General features: G+C 45.1%; 1 protein-coding gene across 2 annotated transcripts in view; it reads right to left on the reverse strand.

Moving 5' to 3' along the window:
- Positions 1-1,309: 1,309 nt before the first annotated feature.
- Positions 1,310-17,473, reverse strand: part of LOC130120120 (meteorin-like protein) — an 18,425-nt gene continuing 2,261 nt past the window's right edge. The window contains exons 1-2 of one of the 2 annotated variants that reach the window (XR_008810878.1): positions 16,723-16,784; positions 1,310-1,481 (exon numbers count right to left, since the gene is read on the reverse strand). Coding sequence is in view for 1 of the 2 variants with exons in the window: in XM_056288759.1 (XP_056144734.1) it covers positions 7,606-7,943; positions 16,723-16,782 (398 nt within the window). In the remaining variant the exon portion in view is untranslated. Of the gene's footprint in view, positions 1,482-7,605; positions 7,944-16,722; positions 16,785-17,473 lie in introns of those variants that run through there. The other variant, XM_056288759.1, reaches the window with a different exon arrangement.

Here is a 17,473-nt window from a genome sequence, read left to right on the forward strand (position 1 = left end):
CGCCATTCAGCCAGCAGTCATTTACACTTTCATTGGCAGCTTTTTAGCCCCAATAGAAAGTTCAACACACCAATTTGTGCGCCCTGCTCAGCCGGGGAGAAGCGTGGAGCGGGCTAAGAAAACAGCCGCTTTAAAAGTCCCTTCGATTGTCCCCCCCCCCTCTCTCTCTCTCGGGAGGGGCCGAGGGGGAGGAACCCTGGGCTTTCGGGGCCCCGCATCTGTCTATTCAGCTCACTGGGGTGCGACGCGGGGGCCAAAGAAGTCAACAGAAAAGCCCGATTCAGCCTACTCGCCCACCGCGTTGGCCCTCTACGGAGCATTGTATACCGTTTAATGGCCGCCCCATCTCACTATCGTAAGACGGTGATTAGGAGTCAGGATGCGGGGGGGGGGGCTTTAAGGGTGCTCGGCTCAGTGATTATGCAGTATATATGTATATATATGATAGGGATGCGGGGGGGGGGTTCATTTAAAGCTTTGCTACGTATGCTCAATATCAAAAGGGCCCCCAGGCTGCCCAGGGCCTGTGCATTCAGACGTCGGCGAATCGAGGAGTCTCATGAAATTCAAATTTTCCTCCACCCTTCATGAACCCGATCCACCTCCGAGCACTTCATCACTCCCGGCTGGGTCGACTGGCCAGACTCCACACTAAAGACGAAGGACTATCGATTCAGGTCCCAGTTTGTCATCAGGAGAATTAATCCGAAGTGTCCCCGAATCTGATCCGCTGACCTGATCCGAGAGTAGGCGACCAGGATCAACCGAGTCAACGCCCTGTTTTAGCGAGGCTGACCAGCAGAAGGTGGCGAGATCCCAAATCTGGTCTGTCAGATGAAAGAGGAGCTCCTACTCTGAGGACAACTAAACTTCACCCATCGCTGTAAGGTCCTCGTCCGTGCTGGATGCTCAGCTCCTCGGACCGCCGCAGTTGCTTCCAGGAGGACCAACCACAGTCCAGGACCTCTAAAGACAAGGAGGTCGGCTAAGTCACCCTTTCCCTTCTCGACACCATCGTCAACCTCGACGACAAACCACGGCGGAGCAACGTCCGGGCCACGAAGCTCCCTCTCTGATCGCTCCTTCAAAAAGATGACCACTCGGTGGCGCAATTAAGTGTGCAACTCCAAAAACGTCGTTTATTCTATGAATTTTACAGCAGTGTAAAATAGGAAATGATGAAATAACGCAGGGAATAAACAAAAACATTATTACAAATTTATTTTTAGAGTTTACTGATTTTTCAATATCAAAAGTCTATTTCTTACAAAGTTAAGTATTACAACATCATTACAATAAATGCCAAAAACACTTGAACACGGGATAAGCCAACATCCATACCAACATGTATCCTGGTTCTGCTGCATGTAGTAACTAAGCAGGCGTGGACTTGGCTAGCACTTGGATGGGAGACCTCACGGGAAAAGTTGCTGCTGGAAATGGTGTTGGTGAGCCAGTAGGGGGCAGTCTTACCTCTGGTCCTAATAAAAAAACCCAGAGCAGTGACGGGGACACTGTGCTGTAGGGCAATGTTTCTCAACCGGGGGTCCGCGGACCCCTAGAGGTCCGTGGTGTAATTGCAAGGGGGTCCGTGAAAATAAAATATCTTTAAAAAAAAAGATCCTATGACATTTATAGAAATAGGATTATTTTACTCAAATGTGACTGAGACCTTTATCTACCTAAACTATAAAGGGTAACAGGACTTTTTTCTCTAATTACATCTGTTTCACAAGTGTAATTTATTGTATTTTAATAAGAGATCCCGCTCCCGTTTGCATTGTTAAAAGTTACTGCATAAAAGTCTGTTGTTACATATATCTGAAAGTTACTGAATACATATTCTGTTTTGTTACATATATCTGAAAGTTACTGAATACATATTCTGTTTTGTTACATATATCTGAAAGTTACTGAATACATATTCTGTGTTGTTACATATATCTGAAAGTTACTGAATACATATTCTGTTTTGTTACATATATCTGAAAGTTACTGAATACATATTCTGTGTTGTTACATATATCTGAAAGTTACTGAATACATATTCTGTTTTGTTACATATATCTGAAAGTTACTGAATACATATTCTGTGTTGTTACATATATCTGAAAGTTACTGAATACATATTCTGTGTTGTTACATATATCTGAAAGTTATTGCATACATATTCTGTTTTGTTACATATATCTGAAAGTTACTGAATACATATTCTGTTTTGTTACATATATCTGAAAGTTACTGAATACATATTCTTTTTTGTTACATATATCTGAAAGTTACTGAATACATATTCTGTTTTGTTACATATATCTGAAAGTTACTGAATACATATTCTGTTTTGTTACATATATCTGAAAGTTACTGAATACATATTCTGTGTTGTTACATATATCTGAAAGTTACTGAATACATATTCTGTTTTGTTACATATATCTGAAAGTTACTGAATACATATTCTGTGTTGTTACATATATCTGAAAGTTACTGAATACATATTCTGTTTTGTTACATATATCTGAAAGTTACTGAATACATATTCTGTGTTGTTACATATATCTGAAAGTTACTGAATACATATTCTGTGTTGTTACATATATCTGAAAGTTATTGCATACATATTCTGTTTTGTTACATATATCTGAAAGTTACTGAATACATATTCTGTTTTGTTACATATATCTGAAAGTTACTGAATACATATTCTTTTTTGTTACATATATCTGAAAGTTACTGAATACATATTCTGTTTTGTTACATATATCTGAAAGTCACTGAATACATATTCTGTTTTGTTACATATATCTGAAAGTTACTGAATACATATTCTGTGTTGTTACATATATCTGAAAGTTACTGAATACATATTCTGTGTTGTTACATATATCTGAAAGTTACTGCATACATATTCTGTGTTGTTACATACATCTGAAAGTTACTGAATACATATTCTGTTTTGTTACATATATCTGAAAGTTACTGAATACATATTCTGTTTTGTTACATATATCTGAAAGTTACTGAATACATATTCTGTTTTGTTACATATATCTGAAAGTTACTGAATACATATTCTGTTTTGTTACATATATCTGAAAGTTACTGAATACATATTCTGTTTTGTTATATATATCTGAAAGTCACTGAATACATATTCTGTTTTGTTACATATATCTGAAAGTTACTGAATACATATTCTGTGTTGTTACATATATCTGAAAGTTATTGCATACATATTCTGTTTTGTTACATATATCTGAAAGTTACTGAATACATATTCTGTGTTGTTACATATATCTGAAAGTTACTGAATACATATTCTGTGTTGTTACATATATCTGAAAGTTACTGCATACATATTCTGTGTTGTTACATACATCTGAAAGTTACTGAATACATATTCTGTTTTGTTACATATATCTGAAAGTTACTGAATACATATTCTGTTTTGTTACATATATCTGAAAGTTACTGAATACATATTGTTTTGTTACATATATCTGAAAGTTACTGAATACATATTCTGTTTTGTTACATATATCTGAAAGTTACTGAATACATATTCTGTTTTGTTACATATATCTGAAAGTTACTGAATACATATTCTGTGTTGTTACATATATCTGAAAGTTACTGAATACATATTCTGTGTTGTTACATATATCTGAAAGTTGCTGCATACATATTCTGTTTTGTTACATACATCTGAAAGTTACTGAATACATATTCTGTTTTGTTACATACATCTGAAAGTTACTGAATACATATTCTGTTTTGTTACATATATCTGAAAGTTACTGAATACATATTCTGTTTTGTTACATACATCTGAAAGTTACTGAATACATATTCTGTGTTGTTACATATATCTGAAAGTTACTGAATACATATTCTGTTTTGTTACATATATCTGAAAGTTACTGAATACATATTCTGTCTTGTTACATATATCTGAAAGTTACTGAATACATATTCTGTTTTGTTACATATATCTGAAAGTTATTGCATACATATTCTGTTTTGTTACATATATCTGAAAGTTACTGAATACATATTCTGTTTTGTTACATGTATCTGAAAGTTACTGAATACATATTCTTTTTTGTTACATATATCTGAAAGTTACTGAATACATATTCTGTTTTGTTACATATATCTGAAAGTCACTGAATACATATTCTGTTTTGTTACATATATCTGAAAGTTACTGAATACATATTCTGTGTTGTTACATATATCTGAAAGTTACTGAATACATATTCTGTGTTGTTACATATATCTGAAAGTTACTGCATACATATTCTGTGTTGTTACATACATCTGAAAGTTACTGAATACATATTCTGTTTTGTTACATACATCTGAAAGTTACTGAATACATATTCTGTTTTGTTACATATATCTGAAAGTTACTGAATACATATTCTGTTTTGTTACATATATCTGAAAGTTACTGAATACATATTCTGTTTTGTTACATACATCTGAAAGTTACTGAATACATATTCTGTTTTGTTACATATATCTGAAAGTTACTGAATACATATTCTGTTTTGTTACATACATCTGAAAGTTACTGCATACATATTCTGTTTTGTTACATATATCTGAAAGTTACTGCATACATATTCTGTTTTGTTACATATATCTGAAAGTTACTGAATACATATTCTGTTTTGTTACATATATCTGAAAGTTACTGAATACATATTCTGTGTTGTTACATATATCTGAAAGTTACTGAATACATATTCTGTGTTGTTACATATATCTGAAAGTTACTGCATACATATTCTGTGTTGTTACATATATCTGAAAGTTACTGAATACATATTCTGTTTTGTTACATATATCTGAAAGTTACTGAATACATATTCTGTTTTGTTACATATATCTGAAAGTTACTGAATACATATTCTGTTTTGTTACATGTATCTGAAAGTTACTGCATAAGAATTCTGTTTTGTTACATGTATCTGAAAGTTACTGAATACATATTCTGTTTTGTTACATATATCTGAAAGTTACTGAATACATATTCTGTTTTGTTACATATATCTGAAAGTTACTGAATACATATTCTGTGTTGTTACATATATCTGAAAGTTACTGAATACAAATTCTGTTTTGTTACATATATCTGAAAGTTACTGAATACATATTCTGTGTTGTTACATATATCTGAAAGTTACTGAATACATATTCTGTGTTGTTACATATATCTGAAAGTTACTGAATACATATTCTGTTTTGTTACATATATCTGAAAGTTACTGCATAAGAATTCTGTTTCGTTACATATATCTGAAAGTTACTGAATACATATTCTGTGTTGTTACATATATCTGAAAGTTACTGAATACATATTCTGTGTTGTTACATATATCTGAAAGTTACTGCATACATATTCTGTTTTGTTACATATATCTGAAAGTTACTGAATACATATTCTGTTTTGTTACATATATCTGAAAGTTACTGAATACATATTCTGTCTTGTTACATATATCTGAAAGTTACTGAATACATATTCTGTGTTGTTACATATATCTGAAAGTTACTGAATACATATTCTGTGTTGTTACATATATCTGAAAGTTACTGAATACATATTCTTTTTTGTTACATATATCTGAAAGTTACTGAATACATATTCTGTTTTGTTACATATATCTGAAAGTCACTGAATACATATTCTGTCTTGTTACATATATCTGAAAGTTACTGAATACATATTCTGTGTTGTTACATATATCTGAAAGTTACTGAATACATATTCTGTGTTGTTACATATATCTGAAAGTTACTGAATACATATTCTGTTTTGTTACATATATCTGAAAGTTACTGAATACATATTCTGTTTTGTTACATATATCTGAAAGTTACTGAATACATATTCTGTTTTGTTACATATATCTGAAAGTTACTGCATACATATTCTGTCTTGTTACATATATCTGAAAGTTACTGAATACATATTCTGTCTTGTTACATATATCTGAAAGTTACTGAATACATATTCTGTGTTGTTACATATATCTGAAAGTTACTGAATACATATTCTGTGTTGTTACATATATCTGAAAGTTACTGAATACATATTCTGTTTCGTTACATATATCTGAAAGTTACTGAATACATATTCTGTTTTGTTACATATATCTGAAAGTTACTGAATACATATTCTGTTTTGTTACATATATCTGAAAGTTACTGCATAAGAATTCTGTTTTGTTACATATATCTGAAAGTTACTGAATACATATTCTGTTGTTACATATATCTGAAAGTTACTGCATAAGAATTCTGTTTCGTTACATATATCTGAAAGTTACTGAATACATATTCTGTTGTTACATATATCTGAAAGTTACTGAATACATATTCTGTTTTGTTACATATATCTGAAAGTTACTGCATAAGAATTCTGTTTTGTTAACTATATCTAAGTTACAACTGAAAGCTCTTATTTTTGCCCCAAAGAGTGAATAAATGCTATAATGCAATTTAAAATGCAGTTTCTACTGTTTCTATCAAATTGCAACCCCCCTCCCCCAAGATCAGGTGGAGGGGTCCTCAGGGTAGATCAAAAATACGCAGGGGGTCCAGGACCCCAAAAAGGTTGAGAACCACTGCTGTAGGAGATGCCGTCCTTCGGATGAGACGTTAAACCTAAGTCCTGACCCACTGTGGTCATTAAGGATCCCACGGCAGGAGTCGGGGGTCCCCCGGTGTCCTGGCAAAATTCCCAACCTGGCTCTCTCCATCCGGCCACCTAATCACCCCCACGTGTAATGGGCTCGACGATTCCTCCCTGTCCACCTCAAGCTGATGTGTGGTGAGGGTTCTGGCGCAAAATGGCTGCCGTGCACCACCCAGGCGGTGCTGCACACCGGTGGTGGTTGAGGTGAGTTACCCCCCCCCCTTCACTGTGAAGCGCTTCGGGTGTCTAGATAAAGCGCTATATAAATGTACCCCATTACCAGGTTTTTTTTTTCCTCATCAACATTTCATAGTCCACAATGAAATCAGCATCACTGCTGGGGACGCATGCAAGGGTTCAACATTCCCTCCCAGGAGAAAACCACATACTTGATGCTTCCTGCACACACAGATCAACAAAGAACTCGAACATACGCTCACCCTGTAATGCTCACTGGATGCAAAAACAAATAAAGAAATCTTGCATGATTACAAGCAGTCACGGTTACGTCTCGGCCCTTGAGTCCCTCCCGTAGTGCTGCACACACAGATCCGGAGAACGCAACCCAGCCCCCTCTTCTAGGTCTCGCCAGGGCCGGGAGCACCGGGGGGGGGGGGGACAACACGAAACAAAGGCGGTCCCTTTTCTGAGCCTCTTCCCTCTGGGGCAGGCGCTGGTGCCGGAGGCCCCGCTTTCTCAGCTGGGCCCCGCTCCCGGTCTCTTGTAATGTGGTTTTCCTCTGTGCACCGACAAGCCGGGCCCCGCCGGTGATGCGGAGTCCCGCCATTGTGGCGACGAATGCCCAACGTCCACGCGCGTGTTCCCCGTGGATAACAGCTGCCCCCCGGTCAAGAGGGTAGGGCTCAGTGACGTCCAAAGGTAGGGCCCCCGACTCGTCCTCAGTCCAAAGGGAAGTCGCAGGGATTCAGACGCGCCGCGCGGGCGGTCCGGTACAGAAACAGGAAGTCTTCGTATCGCGGGGCACACCCTAACCAAGCTTCCCCGAAGTGTTCCCGCCCCGTGAACAGGAAGTCGCCGCCACCGGGCTTCACGCGGCACCGTAGGAGCGTGTGAACGCGTCCGAGCCGCGGCGGGTCGGGCCCGGACGGCCCCGGAGCACCCGCCTCTTGCTGAAACACGCCGCCGCGCTGCCGGTACACCCGAGCGCCCGACACCTCCACCACAGACGTTTGTCTCTCCGGGTCATGGGATACGGTTGCGATGCTGCCCCGGATCACTGCGAGGGAGAACGGAGACGGGTCACACATCCTAGCGTGGGTCTAAAGATGAGCATGTAGGCCACCCTGCGATACGGATCGACGGTAGTGGGTCAACATGAACGCCGATCCACATAATGAGCCCGCATTCAGAAATACTAGCCTACTGGCCAGACGACATCCCTGCAGCTGCAGCTGGAGATTAAGACCCCCCCCCCTTCCCATAGTTCATCCTGCATCTCTCTTTCCTGTCCTTACAGAGAGGTTTCTGCCTGGTCCTCACATTCTCGAGCTACTGATCTTACTCTTTTCTCTCACTGCCATTAAAGAAAAGAAAAGCTAGACGGCGTTTCGCAAGATTAGGACGCAAGAGTCAAGGTTTAAACAGAGCCGGCCTCAATGGGCCTATTGCTTCTGCTCGGCTGCGATCGTAAACACATGCCCCTCCCATTGTGCAGCCCCTGCCCCCCCCCCCCCCACACACATCTGTGAGGCCCCTCCGCCCGGCCGCAGGATGCGCCCTCTGCTAACGGATTAATCGATGCATTTCTTACATTTTTTACTCTGAGGCGATTCGCTTGAGCGTGCGGTCTCCCTACAGAGAGAAACCCCCCCCCCCCGCTCACACTGTTGTGGATGCACAAACATTCACCAACCTCGGGTCTCTACTGGCTGCAAAACAGCTCAACAGATAAATACACCCCCCCCCCAAACCCCCCATCTTGCAAGGAGTTTCCCCAACTGCAATTCAAATTGTTCACCGTACGGCGCCTAAACCACTGTACACTTTACCGTATTGTGAACAAATGGGGGGGGGGGGTCACCAAACCAGGTATGAAGGCCGGGGACTGATCTTGGGAGGGATGCTGAGAGGTGTCAGTCAGCTTTAGACAGTGATAGAAACTGAGTTACTCGGGCAACCGGGTAGCATAGCGGTCTATTCCGTAGCCTACCACCACGGGGATCACCGGTTCGAATCCCCGTGTTCCCTCCGGCTCGGTCGGGCGTCCCCGCCGACTGCGGGTGGGGAAGCCGGATGTGGGTACATTTCCTGGTCGCTGCACTAGCGCCCCCTCCGGTCGGTCGGGGCGCCTGTTCAGGGTCAGGGGGCACTGGGGGGGGGGGGGAATAGCGTGATCCTCCCACGCGCTACGTCCCCCTGGTGAAACTCCTCACTGTCAGGTGAAAAGAAGCGGCTGGCGACGCCACGTGTATGGGAGGAGGCACGTGGTAGTCTGCAGCCCTCCCCGGATCGGCAGAGGGGGGTGGAGCAGCGACCGGGGCGGCTCGGAAGAGTGGGGTAACTAGCCGGATACAATTGGGGAGAAAAACGGGGGGGGGGAGTTCCTAGTTTGTTAACACAGGGATGGGTCCTGAAGAGTGGACCTGTTTATTCTGAGCCCCTTATGGCTATGAATACTGTGGGGTACTTGGGATTTAGTAGCCCCCCATCTATTTTTTATTTTATATACTTACCTTCATTGACCACTCACTAATAGTAAAGAGGAGAATTGTCTGCTGTGTTGTTGTGATAGCCGGTTCTCGCCACAGGAGGGCACTGCAGGTTAATTGCTTCTAGCCTGTGTGACGTAGTGCTGGCTCCCGCGGTGCACTCTGGGGCATTCGGGTAGAGTCGTGAGATGAGTGTTGCCGTTCGTATAGTTAGCCATGCTCTGAAAACGTGTCCTCTGTAATGTCTATTTGACAGATGGAGTAAAACAACAAAAACACCAGCCCTTGTAAGTGTCATTCTTATCAAGTGTGCTACAAATATTGGTGCCGGAACCCGGGATCAGCGCCATTGCCACCATTGTCAGGAGAAGAAGTGGGGAGCGGAGTGAGAACACGTGACCAACAATGGAACTGGAGCTTGAGCAACTGCAAGACAGGCTGAGTGAGACCCTCCTGCAGTTAGGGCTGGACCAGTTAAAAGAGGTGTGTGTTATTGCTAAAGTCCCCACTGAAAACCAGACAAAGAGGCATGCGCTGATCAGACTTATTAGTGAAACTGTGGATGAAGCAATTGAGAAGGAGGATGAAGAGGTAGCACGTCAGTTTCTGTCCAGACTAGTGGACCTCTCTAGTGAAATGAAGCAGAGAGGGGCGGAGTCACATACTGGTGCAGGTGCAGACAGTACTAACAAGGATGCTGCTGAATTGGCAAGCTTACATGAACAATATCAGGCCTTACAGAGATATCACGCCTCAGTGAAAAACTAAGTCTTAAAGAACCCAGTAGACCTAGTCAACCTTCAAACCCAATCCCGTCAGTAATCCAACCCCCTGAAGTGACCATACGCAGAGACTTTAAGATAAATGGCCAAATAGGAGAACGGGGGCAGATAGACAAGTTGTCTTATATAAATCTTACGCATCAGATTGATATGGGGGTGAGAAAAGGCCACAGCGAGTTGGAGATAATAGAGGCTGTAATCCGAGCCATCAGCCCTGGGCTGACTCTCCGTGACTTGTTAGAGATCAAAACCGAACTCACCCTCCCTCAGCTGAGGACCATTCTGAAAGGCCATTTCAAAGAGGATAGCTCTGTGGACCTATATCACCGACTAATCAACATCACACAGGACAGTCAGGAGTCACCACAGAACTTCCTGTTCCGAGCCATAGCATGTAAAGAGAGACTCTTAGCAGCAGCGAGAGAGCCTGGCTCTGATGAACAATACAGCCCTGAACTGATACAGAAGAAGTTCCTAAGAGCTGTGGGAACTGGGCTAGTGAATGACCAGGTAAAATATCAGCTCAAGAGCTATCTCGATGATCAAGCAACTACTGATGATGTTCTCATTGTTAAGATGATAGAGGCCGCAAGTTTCGAGTCAGAGAGACAGCGGAAATTCAAGAAGAGCTCCCACAGTAAGGAAACCAGAGTGCGGGAAGTGCGAGCTGAGGCACATCAGTATCTAGGAGCGGAAGCTGCAGTGGTCGGGGGTCAGGAGTCGTCGCCATCAACATCCGCGAGTGTGAAAGCCCTTAAGACACAGGCAGGGAACCAAAAGGAGTCTGCGTTCTACGAGATAATCCAACAGCTGAAAGGAGAAATGGAACAGATGAGAAAAGCCATGAACCACTCCTCTGGCCAAAGACCTTCTCGTCAGCAGCAGCCTGTGAGGAAGCGCGGATGCAAAGCCTGTCAAGACAGTGAAAGGGGCGACCAGTGCAACCACTGTTTCAAATGCGGACAGAGTGGCCATCTTTCAAGAGGGTGTAGAGCTCAGAGGCCTGAAAAATCGGAGCAGGTAGACACATCTAGCTGTACTGTCACCAGCAAGCTCATCGACGACAGTATTCAGCTACTAGAAGCCAGAGTGTCTGCCCGACAGCGAGACGAGGCAGGGCGGGAACAGCAAGCACCCACAGTGAGTCATATCTCCTCAAAACGCCAGTCACAGCTGCTGAACCTAATTGGAAAGAAATACATGATAAACTGTTACATTGATGGTGTAGCCACACAGGCATTGTGGGATACCGGGTCGCAGGTCTGCCTAATCAGTGAAGAATGGAGGAGAAAACATCTCCCACACACCAAGGTGAGAAGCACAGAAGAGATCCTTGGCCCTGGCACCCTGACTGGTAAAGCAGCAAACCAGACAACCATTCCTTTCTCTGGATGGGTGGAAGTGACTGTCCAGTTAGCACCGAATAGCACCACTCAGACTCCACCAATGGAACTCACTGTGCCAATACTAGTAACCACACACCAGGGCACCGCAGAAGAACCGATCATTGGTTACAATGTAATTGAACACCTGTTAGAGTCTGGAGCTGGACAGCCATCAAGTGTAATCACAAAGGCCCTAAGCATTGCGTTCGCGGTTGACTAAAAGAAGGCTGAAGTCCTCGTGAAGCTGATAAAGAGCCGAGATGATATGGAAGGTGAAGGGATGGTTAAAGTGGGCCGAGAAAGCATGACTATTCCGGCGGGCCAGACAAAGACTGTTAAGTGTGGTGTTAGAGCAGGGCCCCTCCAAGCAGACCAGAACGTCCTCTTTGAGCCTAATGTGAACCCAAAGTGGCCAGAGGGCCTGAAGGTGGATGAAAACATTGTATGTTTACAGAAGGGAACCTGGTCACGCATCGCTGTCCCAGTGACTAACGTCACAGCTCATGACATCACACTGCCGCCACGGACTCCCCTGGGGCAGACCCAAAGAACTAAAGCCATCTACCCTGCCGCCGTGAAGCCGTTGGATGTGGATGGGACTAGTACAGTGAACCCAGTCATCCCAGGGACCTCCACAACAGGTACAGAACGAAGACCTGTGATTAGAGACACAACAAAGCTGAAAGGGCCAGGTGATGTCAAGACGGAACACCAGGAGGAAGATCTATGGGACCCGCCTGTCCCTCTGAACCACCTGACACCTGAACAACAACTGCAGGTGAGAGAGCTACTGCGGGAGGAGAGTAGTGTGTTCGCACGCGATGACCATGATGTGGGGACTATTCCATCACTCCAGCTCAAGATCCGCCTGAGTGACACCACACCGGTGAAGCGGACATACACATCAGTCCCAAAGCCTCTTCATAAAGAAGTGAAGGAATACCTCGAGGATTTACTGAACAGAGGCTGGATAACTAAGTCAAAATCACCCTACTCAAGCCCAATCGTGTGTGTGCGGAAAAAGGATGGGAGCCTCCGCCTCTGCTGTGACTACCGTGAGTTGAACAAGAGGTCCATCCCAGACCGCCATCCAATACCACGCATCCAGGATATGCTCGACAGCCTGAAGGGGAGTGCCTGGTTTTCTGTCTTGGATCAGGGGAAGGCATATCACCAGGGGTTTCTTGAGGAGTCCAGCCGCCCACTGACTGCATTCATCACCCCGTGGGGATTATATGAATGGGTGAGAATTCCCTTCGGACTGTCCTCAGCACCAGCAGAGTTCCAGAGGTCCATGGAGGAATGTTTGATTGGGCTGAGGGACGACATTTGTCAGCCGTATTTAGATGACAACCTGGTCCACTCAACCACATTCGACGAACACCTCCAGCACCTGAGAAGAGTACTGCACCGCTACAGAAGCCATGGAATCAAGCTGACGGCAAGAAAATGTGAACTCTTCAAAAACCAAGTAAGGTTCCTGGGAAGGCTTGTGACCAAGGATGGATACACAATGGACCCCGCTGATGTGGCCCCGGTCCAGGCACTGAAGGAGAGAGAACCTACGACCATCGGAGAGCTCAGGAAGATGCTGGGATTCATCTCGTATTACCGGCCCTACATACCTAACTTCTCCCGAATCGCAAGGCCTCTCTATGACCTCCTCACCCCAGAGAAGACAGCAGCGGGGAAGCTCAAACAAAAGAGAAAGGACAAGGGGAGGAAGGGCTCCCGAGACCATCTGCCCTCCTCCCACCCAGTTAAGTGGACAGCTGAACACCAACAGGTCCTCTGTCAGTTGATTGAATTCCTCATCCAGCCACCAGTGTTGGGCTACCCAGACTTTGAACAGCCCTTTATCCTTCACTGCGACGCATCACGAGAGGGCCTCGGGGCAGTATTGTATCAAAGACAGTCACAGGGTGGGCTGGCAGTCATCGCGTACGGGTCTAGGACACTGACAACTCCTGAGAAGAACTACCATCTCCACTCAGGGAAGTTGGAGTTCCTCGGGATGAAATGGGCCATATGTGAGAGATTTAGAGATTACCTCTACCACGCTCCATCATTCACTGTCTACACAGACAATAATCCCCTCACCTATGTGCTCACGACAGCCAAACTGAATGCGACCACCCACAGGTGGGTAGCAGAGTTAGCCGATTTCCAGTTCTCTATCAAGTACCGGCCTGGACGAGCCAATGGGGACGCAGATGGCCTCTCACGCATGCCGATGGAGCAGTACATGCAGACCTGTTCACAAGAAGTACACCCCGAGGTCATGAACAGTGTGACCCAGGCGCTGTCAGTACAGCTGGAGAGAGCTGAGCCTTGGATGTGTCCGGTAACCATAGCCACAGCACTAGCCGAGTTTGAGAAGGAACATACATCACCTGTGGCAGAGATACCCAGTCAGACGGTGAGAGACGCCCAGAGGGAGGATGCTGTCATTGGTGAGGTGCTGAAGTACATAACCTCCAATCAGTGGCCTCGGGGAAAAACACAGTGTGCGAGCAGGGGTCTTGCGACACTCATGAGAGAGAAGCATCGGCTGTGCCTTGATGATGATGGCATCCTGCGCCGGAAAACAGCTACCCGAACTCAGCTAGTCCTGCCGAAAAAGTTCCATGAGCTGGTGTATAAAGAACTGCACAGAGACCTGGGCCATCTAGGCGTGGAGAGGGTGTTGCACCTGTTGAGGGACCGTTTCTATTGGCCTCACATGCAGAAAGATGTGGAACATTACATCACACAGGTGTGTAGCTGCCTGAAGACCAAGCGCCCCAACAAACCAACCAGAGCCCCTCTCACCAACATCGTGACCACACACCCATTTGAGATGGTCTCCATTGACTTCTTACACTTAGAGAAGTGTAAGGGAGGGTACGAGTATATACTGGTGGTTATGGACCACTTTACCCGTTTTGTTCAAGCCTATGCATGCAGAAACAAAGCTGCCAAGACCGCCGCAGAGAAGGTATTCGGGGACTTTGTGCTGAGATTTGGTTTCCCGGCGACGCTGCACCATGACCAAGGGAAGGAGTTTGACAATAAGCTCTTCGCCAAGCTGCAGGAGTACAGTGGAGTCAGGGGTTCTCACACAACACCGTATCACCCGCAAGGAAATGGTCAGGTCGAGCGTTTCAACAGAACGGTTCTGGCGATGCTGAGAAACCTGCCAGCGGTTGCGAAAACGGATTGGAAAGCGTCACTCCCAAAGGTGATACATGCATACAGCTGCACCCGAAATGAAGCGACCGGATTTGCACCTTACTATCTGTTGTTCGGCAGAAATCCAAGACTTCCCATTGACCTGATGTTTGGCCTTAGAGCAAAGGACCAGGCACTATCCCATCAAGAATATGCAGAGAAGTGGAAGGCCCGCATGAATGACGCCTATCGCCTAGCATCAGAGACAGCACGGAAGGAGGGGGCCAGAAAAAAAACACTATACGACAAAAAGGCCCACGGGACAGAGCTGTATCCCGGATGCAGGGTTCTCATCCGCAACCTGAACGAGAAAGGAGGACCGGGGAAATTAAGACCATTCTGGGAGGACCAGGTGCATGTAGTAACACAGAGGAAGCACGCCGACAGCCCTGTGTATGAGCTGAAGCCGGAGAATGGAAAAGGACGAACCAGAATCATGCATAGGAACCTTCTTCTGCCATGCGACTTCCTGCCGGTGGAACCAAGAGAAGAGGACTTACCTGTGAAACAGAGACAGAGACCTGTGGACCCAAGAGGAGAGAACTTACCTGTGAAACCTAGACGGGAGAGAAAGAAGACAGACAGACAAATGCAGTGGAACCAGGAACAGGACAGTGACTCAGATGATGAGGATAACTGGAGATGCATCGTGGGACGACCAACAGTCAGAGCCAGTGAGCGGATCCAGAGTCAGCTGAGCCCAGACGCCTTGGAGTTCTATCCGGAGGAAAGAGACGGTCAAGATGAAGAGGATTTTGCGGAGCAGCCTGCAACAATAGAGGACAATGGGACAGTGTCAGAGAATGGCGAGACATCTGGAGCTGAAGAAGAGGATGAGCCCGATGACGACAAGAGCCCGGAAGATGCCTTGCAGCCTCCACCAGAAGATGCCTTGCAGCCTCCTCCAGGGGAAGCTGTGCAGCCTGCCAGAGAAAAAGCATATCCTTTGAGAAATAGAAAACCTACACCAATGTTTACTTATCACAGACTAGGGCAGCCTAGTGTGTCTGGTAGATAAGCAAATCAGACAAGTCAGTATAAATAAATAAATGTAAAATTTTTTTTTTTTTAAAAACCCAAAAAAAAAAACTTTTGACATGTTACAATTGTTATAGCTATGTGATTTTAGTTGTCCTGTGATCACCAGACATAGAGTTACTGTAGCATTGGTGTTTTAGAACACACCTGTTACCACCAGGGATATTACTATTACAAAGTTATTTGCTTTTAGTCAGATACTATAGCTCCCCGGCCTCAAGACGGACGAAGCAATGGATTAAAGTGCACATTATTTACTGCAAACATATACCATTAATAGGAGATGTGTGTTATATGTTATGACTGATTACAGTACAGTAACCAAGATTGACTCCTGCTTAGTAATAACCTATCTTTTCAATGAAAAGTTATGCAATGTGGACTGGTAGATTTGTTATGTCGGGACGCCATTATCTTTTTGAGGGGAGAGTGTGGGGTACTTGGGATTTAGTAGCCCCCCATCTATTTTTTATTTTATATACTTACCTTCATTGACCACTCACTACTAGTAAAGAGGAGAATTGTCTGCTGTGTTGTTGTGATAGCCGGTTCTCGCCACAGGAAGGCACTGCAGGTTAATTGCTTCTAGCCTGTGTGACGTAGTGCTGGCTCCCGCGGTGCACTCTGGGGCATTTTGGTAGAGTCGTGAGATGAGTGTTGCGTTCGTATAGTTAGCCATGCTCTGAAAACGTGTCCTCTGTAATGTCTATTTGACAGATGGAGTAAAACAACAAAAACACCAGCCCTTGTAAGTGTCATTCTTATCAAGTGTGCTACAATACACTACACTACACTACACAGGGTACAACTAGTAATGTCGCCTAACGACCACCAAGTAATGGACATGTCAGGCATAAAAACATTGTATAGTTGTGACTATAAGCTCATTTGTAGCCCCCCCTTGGCTACACCCGTGAGACACGAACACCCACCGAAGTCACTGTTGCAGACGGCCATGAGGAGCTGTGCATCGTCGCAGGGCCGGCAGGAAGCTGCGGAAAGAAATCCCCGGTGGGGGGGTGGGGTGGGGTGGGGTGGGGGGGTGGGGGTGGGGAGGAGAAAGCGCTTTAGTAAGCCAACCCAGAACAACGTCATTTGATGAAAGCCTGAATCGGATGCTCTTGCGTGGTGCCTTTACTATACCTCCGTCCCCATCTGATAGATTCCCAAACGACCGCTCATGTTCAGCCCCCCTGTGCCGACCCCCCCCCCCCCACCCACCCACACAGAACCAGCGATTTGAGAGGCGTGCGAGCGAGACGGCGACCGGCGGGCGGGCGGGCGCCGCTTCTACGCTACATTCCACATACCGGCGCCTTTCACCTCCCCGCCCAGACCAGGGGGGTCGGGGAGCGCGGGGTCAGATGAAGGAATCCCGGGGATGTGTTGCATATACCCCCTCTATTCAGTGCTCCGCCCGCCATACCGGCCTCGGATCAAAAGCCTCCATCGGCCCCCGAACCCCGTGTTTTGACTCCTATTGTATCTGCCTAATTGAATGACCCCCCCCCTCCCCCCGTGCCGAAGTGGAGACTGCGGAAAAGTCAGCCGCTTGCATTCTCCTGGAAAACCCCGCCAGTCCGTCAGTATGGAGGGGTAATGAGCCAGACGGCCCACAAGCGCAGCTGGCTATTGTCGTGGAGCAGAGACTGGCGTCGCCGCCACGTTGAGTCAGGCCCACAC

This window comes from Lampris incognitus, chromosome 10, assembly GCF_029633865.1.
Source record: "Lampris incognitus isolate fLamInc1 chromosome 10, fLamInc1.hap2, whole genome shotgun sequence".
NCBI lineage: Eukaryota > Metazoa > Chordata > Actinopteri > Lampriformes > Lampridae > Lampris > Lampris incognitus.